The sequence below is a fragment of the Tupaia chinensis genome, unplaced genomic scaffold (assembly GCF_000334495.1).
Source record: "Tupaia chinensis unplaced genomic scaffold, TupChi_1.0 Scaffold000089_1, whole genome shotgun sequence".
Taxonomy (NCBI): Eukaryota; Metazoa; Chordata; class Mammalia; order Scandentia; family Tupaiidae; genus Tupaia; species Tupaia belangeri.
The window spans coordinates 273411-281057 of NW_006159551.1; the positions used below are offsets into that span (position 1 = coordinate 273411).

At 45.2% G+C, this 7647-nt stretch overlaps 1 protein-coding gene across 11 annotated transcripts in view; it reads left to right on the plus strand.

Moving 5' to 3' along the window:
- The window catches only part of ITPR1 (inositol 1,4,5-trisphosphate receptor type 1), a 404888-nt gene that overhangs the window by 255658 nt on the left and 141583 nt on the right, over positions 1-7647 (plus strand). For 4 of the 11 annotated variants that reach the window (XM_014585765.2, XM_014585767.2, XM_014585769.2 and 1 more), the window contains 2 exons: positions 1448-1483; positions 2701-2751. The exons of 3 other annotated variants lie outside the window; for them this stretch is intronic. In XM_014585765.2, the coding sequence (XP_014441251.1) occupies positions 1448-1483; positions 2701-2751 (87 nt within the window). The remainder of the gene's footprint in view (positions 1-1447; positions 1484-2700; positions 2752-7647) is intronic. 4 more of the 11 variants (XM_027769774.1, XM_027769776.1, XM_014585768.2 and 1 more) reach the window with 3 other exon arrangements.

Sequence of the window (7647 nt, forward strand, 5' to 3'; positions counted from 1 at the left end):
CAAGTGTTCCTCTCCACCGTTAACAGGAAGCTAAATGCTCCTGAGGGAAATTTTCTCTTCCTGACTAGCAGAGTTGGATTCATATGTGAAAGCTCGTCTGTCCAGAATGGAGTGAGCAGCCCTCTCTGTATGCCTCATCATTGTTGGTGAAATGGTTTAATCCCCTGTACTTTTATTTCGTTTTGCCTCTTGGGAAATAGAAAAGATGAAAATCATTAGGTTGTAGAATAACAGTCTTATTTTAAAGGATTTTTTTTTTTCCCATCTTGGCGTTGAGACTCCCAGAGGGATAACATTGAGCTGTATGGAGACGCCGAATTTCACAGCTCCAGTCCTCCCATGCGTTCAACACCTGCTTGGACAGCCACCTTCTGGCCTTGCATGGGTGTGCTGTGTGGCTAGGGCACTCTTGGGGCCAAGGTTACACAGTTTCAGCGTGAGCCTTGGCTTCATTCCATGGCCCCAGACTACACCTCGCATCAGTCAGGCACGCTGCTGGTGCGTGACTGGTCCTGGGTGGCCTGAGGGGAGTCTACCGGTTGATTCTGACATCAGATCCCTACTCCACACTCACGAGTCCTTTTGGAGGACAGAATCATGCCACCGTCTTTACATGGTGCAGTGGTCCAGTCTCTAGCTCTACCTCCTTTTAGTCACCACTCATACCTCACAATTCATTTGCATGTTCTTTGAGGCATCCTCTTGTCTGTCATGTATGGCTTAGACATTATGAGCTTGAGGGAGAGGTACAGTATCTACAGGGATGGCAGGAGTGGGGCTGGTAATGCAGTCCATGAAGTCCCTGAGGGTGGGAAGGAAATGCATGGGTGAGACATTAAGCCACACAATAACCCTGAGTGCAGGAGCTCTGCCAGAAGAACGAGGCTTTATCCCTGAAGTTTAGGCCAGAGTCTTAGGCTTACCTTCAGCAGCAGACAGGCTGTGGGACAGGAGAAAAAGCATAAATCCCCTGGGGATGTTGCAGTCAGGGGATTGGCACGTGGAGCTTTCACAAGCTTGTGACCGCTGCCATCATTGGCATCCCCTTCCTGCCTCTCGGGGCTCTGTGGCTATACACAGTCCACCGTTCCCCTTTCTGTGCACCAAGACGCAGATGCACAATGGGGCTTTCTTTGGCACTGTTTGTTTGAAGACATGTTTCCTTCTTGATCAGTGCTAGGCTTTTTGGTGCCCTCCTCCATTTAAATGTGTTTTTCTGTCGTAGGCCGGTGGTCATTTCCAGCACAACTACATTCAGTGTACTTGAAAAGTGCAAGTGTGTCTGCTCGCCTGCCTTGCTGAGGCCACCTCCATGGTGACGCCGCAGGGTCAACTCAGCTTTGATGCTTTTTCCATGTTTTGTCTGTCACTGTTGGTCTCTGGACTTCTTTGTGGTCCCTAACATAGACGTACCGTTACTAACATGCTTCATTTTACTCCCGACCAGCTGCCACAGGCTCCGGAGGCCGAGAACTCCACAGAGGTGTGTTGCTCACCCGTATTTGCCATGCAGCCAATATGGGTGCTTCTCGGTGTCCTGACCGAGTGTCTGGATTGTCATGTTGAGATGTTCGTCTTGGTGGTAGAGTGGAGGAGGGAGGGCAGGAGGCTGGCTGGAAACTGATCATTGCTGTAGTGGATGTGGCTCTCAGTGTAGCACTGGACAGTGCTAGAGCTACACCGCACCTCCCTCCAGGAGAGAGGATGTGGCTCTTTGAAGGTTTTCACACAGATCTGCCGTCTCCGTTTTGAGATGTTCAGTGGAGACATTTGAGAATAGGACCTTCTGTTGTTATGCAGAATAGACCCTGGGTCCTGTGAAGAGATGATGTGACTGGGAAGTTCTGGAGGTCATCGATTTTGTGAAAGCTGCTGCTGAAGTCGTAGTTTCCACAGTCCCTCCTATTCTGTCCTTCCTGCCACTAAGCTCCCTAAATGAGGGATGAGGATTTCTTAAGGTATCTAAGGTGATAGAGAGGCTTTAGGAGGAGGCATCTTTGCAATGGTTTACTTTCAGAAACAGTCATTTGATCTGGAGTGAAGTGTACATTATTTGAAAGAAGTTTATCGAAGATCTTTAAGATGAGACATGAACAAACGATCCCATCCCCAAGTTGCAGTGGGAATGTTTGACAGTGATCAGTCTCTAACATCCTAATCAGAGCTCATCATTGTTAACAGTTGATGTGCTGGTGAGCTGGGGAGAGTCGTGGTCCCATGTATGTCTCCTCAGAGGCATGTGTTCTGATGTCCTTGTGCATGCGCTGTGTGGCAATGCATGTATGATCATGAGGTCGTGCCCGGTCGTGCTCTCGTTACAACCCCTTTTGGGTTTGTGAAAAAGTATATATTGGGTCGCCGGGAAAGTTAGGACACATTTTTCTATGCAAAAATGTGTCCTAGCTTTCCCAATGACCTAATAGTATAGAACTTCCTTTTCATAATTTTTTTTGGGGGGGTGGGGGGGAAAATGGTGAGAAAGAAAGTCCTATGTCTGCTGGTTTTAAACAGATTTGTAGGATTGGGAGCGTCTATATTCAAGTGTTAGTATTTGTCGGGGGAAAAACAAACACAGGTCTATGCTCTTTCCGTGTAACTCTTTATTGTATGTGAGCTCCGGGTGTATCTTATTTGTGACTGATGTTGAAGGTGGTAGTGTCTCCTCGTGTCATACTTAAAATGGAATTTCTGCATGCTTAGCAGGAGCTTGAACCAAGCCCACCCCTGAGGCAACTGGAAGACCATAAAAGGGTATGTAGTCTTCACTCTTCCCTATTGTGTGTTGGGAGCTAATGACCGTAACACCTCCCTGCCACACACTGTGATTTAAAGTCAGCTCTCCTTGTTGTTGATATCGTTAAAGCATTAATTGGCACAGGGCCAATCATAGGCATTTGTATAAATGAAACTAACTGGTGAGTCTCCCTATTATCTGCCTGATCAAAGTACTCTACCCAGCTAGTGTCCAAATAATGACAGACTAAGCTTTTCATGTCCTCTCCTTTCCTCTAGTGGCCTTTTCCATAGGTGAAATTTAAAGACACTTTATTCCCTGTAATAACTGATGATCACTATGGCTAATTGCTAATAAAAAAGCATAATGACAAAAGATTCATAATTACAATACCCAGCCACAAAAGCTGCCAACATCTTCGTATTTCTTTCTACCCACTTTTTTACATACACTAGCATGTGTGCCCGTGGACGCAGGCATGTACACTTTCATTGTCATGGGGATGATCCTAGCTATGTAACTGTCATACTTTGCTTCTGTACTTAATATTAGGTCTGAGGTTTGGTTTGGTTTGGTTTGGTTTAGAGTAATTTTTGCTATAGAGGACATACGCTTTACTAGAGAGACAGAGAAAGCAAGAAATCACCCTCCCCTGGGATGTTGGGTGCACATGCACACATGCCCCGTGTGAGTTTCAAGCAGCTGGGGCCAGGACTCAAACTGTGGTCAGCCATGTGGGAGTCCAGTGCCGAAACCACTACACCACCAATTTGCCCATAGATCTGAGTGTTTTCATTGAAAGTCTTTAAAAGTTAATAGCTGCCTGAAGTTCCCCAAATGAATTAAAGGTTTAAAACTTTTCCCTTTGACAAAGTAATGACCCAAACATACATATCTTTGCATGGATTCCTGAAAGGGGATTTCCTAGGCCGAGGGCAGAGGCTTTTGAAGGTGCTGATTGTGCATTGACAGACCATTTTCCAGGACGTTGTGCACATCCCTGAGCATGCTGGCTTCTGCTGATTTCCATGTACCGTGTTTGGAATATAACCAGGTGTCCCTGGTTTCCAAGAGCTTATCATGTACCAGTTACTGGGCTAAGACTTTAACGTGTTCACTCATCAGTTTTTATTTATGCTGATCCGATGACAGCGCCTTCATCCCCATTTCACACTAGGAAATCGAGACACAAGTTAAGTACCTTACCTAAGGTCATGGAGTTTGAAAATGACCAAGTTCCTGTGAAGACTGCCTTGGAATGATCACTGGTGTCCTGGAGAATTTATGCCTAAGATAAATGGGTAGCCTGTCCCACCTTTGGTCTTCCCATATCCCTGGCCCTGGCCCAGTCTCACCACATCTCAAATCCTTCCAGTTCCCTCGCTCTGATGGAGGAATAAACTTTGATTTCTCAGACTCTGAGCCAACAGTAGCGTACAGTGACTCAGCATTCTGGCAGAACCCAGGGCCCTTTCTTTTCCAGCAGCACGCATCACCTGCACTTTGATTGACCAAGCGCACCTCGCATTTGTGTGTTTTTCCATCCTTGCTCATCTTTAAAGAGCTGCCCTGGGACCAGCAGTTAGCGCAACGGCTATGTCGCTGGACTCCCACCTAGGCGACCACGGTTCGAGTGCCGGACCTGGTGGCTTAAACTCACGCCAGGGGCATGTGCGTGCGTGCCCATGATCCCGAGAGGAGAATGGAGGAGAAGGGATTGCGGCGTGGCCACCCCCCCCGCGGGGTGATTTCTTGCTTTCTGTCTCTCTGTCTCTGTCTGTCTGGTGAGCGCACGCGCCCTATAGCAAAAACCTCTCCAAAAAAAAAGAAAGAAAGAAAAAAAAGGAGCTGTCCTAAGTCCTACAAGTAGCTGGCAAAAGCACACAGCAGTCCCTCATGCCCTGAGCTCTCAGGGGCTTGGATACTGAATGTTCCTTATGGCATATGAACTTTACAATTAGAAACTTGTTCAAATCTCTTTTTTTGCCAGGCACTAACTGTGTCATTTGCCTCGGTTTCTTCTGCTGTAAAATGAGGATGATGACATCCCCCACCCCTTAGGACTGTCGTACAGAATCGTGCACAAAAAGCACTAAGCTCAGTGGCTGGAGTACGACAAAGGATACTCACCATCGCGTTGTAGTTACCTTACAAATGAAAGTGCTGAGGTTATTCTGTAGACAACAGAGGTAGAAAAAGGAAGGTATTTTTAAACCCAGGTGCTACCTTAGTGCTGACTGAGGTGTGAGAGGCTCACCACTCAGGTGAGAGGGTGCTCTTGCCTGAAGCACATGATTTTTAAGTGGCTGGAACCTGGGACACCGAAAGGTCATTTTTGCTCTCCTTCATACTGCAATGTTAACCCCTTCGGGCCTCGTTTGCGGCTTGGCTCCTGTCCCACACGCAGCGCACAAGCCATTCATTGAACTGATACAATGGAGCTCGTGTTAGTAGAGGGGTGAGGTAAGAGCTGGGCTTCGTGGCTCTACATCACCATTCTGCCAGCTTTCACTCTTTTACCCTGACGGTTATTCCAAAGGAAGCTCTCGCTGCCTTTCCCATTTCTCGGTCTAAGGTAATAAGATGTGTGAAACTTTGTACTGGAGACAAACACCTGGTATTTGTTTGTATACCGTAGGTATAAACTGCTGGAACGCACCTTAACTCTTTTTTAAAAAGGGTTGTACAGCCAAATGTTAGAGCAGAAGAAATGATGTTATTTGTGAAATCATTCTTTTTTTTTTCCTCCTTTCTTCACAATCAGATTTCTCAGCCTGGTACATCGTGAACGGCTTAGTGCTGTTGAGTAATGTATATCAAGATGATTAGGAAGACTTTCCTCTGAAGATTTTAATTTTTCCTAAATTAGACCACTGGCTGAGAAAAACAGAATTTTCCTTGAACCTCAGTTTTCCTACTAGGGATTTGCATTACTTTTAATAATGCTTACCTATTTTCTTTTTCTGTCCCCTTGTACCTAAAATTCTCAATCTTTTTTTTTCTGTCAAAAAAAAAAAAAAGGAATGAATCTTATGGATTATTGGAAAAAAGAAAACAAACAAATTCCACTTGTTTTCTGGGATTTCCCCTCCCCCCCTGCAATTTATTTATTTATTTTCATGGTGAGAAAGTGAGATGAATGCGTGGCCAAAACATATAGTTAAAAGGGAGGAGAAAGTTTGTTGGGTAGAATGTGTTTTCTTCCCCCATAACAACATTTTATGGTACTTTCTAACAGGGAAGATGTACCATTTGATGCATCGGTTGCTATGGTAACAGGGTATTTCTGGTGGAGGAGAGGCACAGTGGTAACGTGAGGTCCCTTTGTAACTTTAGTTCGGCCTCCAGGCTACATCCACCATCCACATGGAGTTCCTTTCCCTGGAGTCTGTATTCCTTTCTTCTCTTCTTGCATCTTAATTGTAAACTGACCCAGGATCTTACTGTTTATTTTCAAAACCCTGACAAGTAGGGGCAGAAGATGACTACCAGGAACCAAGCCACTCAGGCCCTAAGTGGAATTTTGTAGTGTCAGAGCTCCAGCTGAGACTTCCTTAAGGGCAGTGTGTGTTAATCACTCACTAAAATACTTCCTGGACCTGGCCATTCCATCCTGGGGTTTTTGGGAGTCTCGTGCAATGGCTATGTTGACTGTCTTCTGTGGCTGTAGCTCACCAGTCCCAACCACCTGTCTTTTAGACAGTGTTCTCCTGGTGCCAAAGGGGATCCAGTTGGCAATTTAGGATGGCTTCCTGCAGCCATCCGCATTGTTGGAATGCGAGGTCTGTATCTTATGGAAAGTGAATCCAGCAGATGCATCATGACATGAAGAAAGAGTAGTCATACTCAACATGGAAGCCACCTTTTCTCTCCCCCATTTCCTCATAGGCTTTCCTGACTATTCCTGTAAGCTTCTCATCTGTGTTATGAAGTCAGCCATTTAAATCACCACTTTTCCAGGGCCTGCTCAGGAAAGTGTCGATTTGTGTGTATCGGTGGCTGAGACTAAACCTCCAATAGAGTTCTGACTTCACACCAAAATGGATTTCCTAAGGCATGAAAGAATCTCGTACTGAAACTTGTTCTCACTTGCAACCAGTTCATTTAAAAAGTACTTAAGACATCACAAGTAATTTCCTCATTTGAAGCCCGCTTAGAATCTTGAATTTACAGTGATCCAGGTGAGAATGAGTTTCATGAACTGTTTGAAGTTCCCCTCCTTTGCTCAACTACTGGAGACACGAGGGAGCTTCACGTAATGCATGGAAAATAGAATTAAAGTATGAGTTTACTTTGGTGCAAAAAAAAAAAATTGAAGTCTATGCATGGGTTTTTTTCTTTTCTTTTTTTTTTTTTGATAATATGCATTTTCCATGAACTTTGTAAAGAACTCTCATATGTGTAGGTAAGATGGAAAGGGGAAAATTGAAATTTTTCATTTCCTGTGCATTCATTTAAAAATCAGTACTCTCTTTACTCTCCTCATCCCCTTTCCCCTGTTTGGATCACTCCCATTAATCCCTAGAGCCTTTAACCAGCAGCATTAATTAACAAAGAAAATGTACCGGGCTGTGTGGCCCTGGGACTTCACAAGATTTTGACCCTTGAGGCATGCCCAGCCTTTGCCATTCTCCTTTCTTCTCTGCTCCCCTGGCTCCCTTAGGGTGCCTCTGCCCCTCCATCTGCTCCCTCCTTTCTCCGGACCTATTCTCAGAGCTTATTAACAAATCACTCTAAATTCCACTGACTCATGTTACAGTTGCAGGTCTCTTCAAAAGAACTCTTGAGTCTCTATTTTAGAAAACTGCTAGATTTTGACACCTCTTCTCTCTGCTAGACTTCTCACTTACCTCTCTTGGATGGTGCACCCGGAGAAGGAACTCCAGGCCTTACTACTTTGTGCCTGGGAAAGA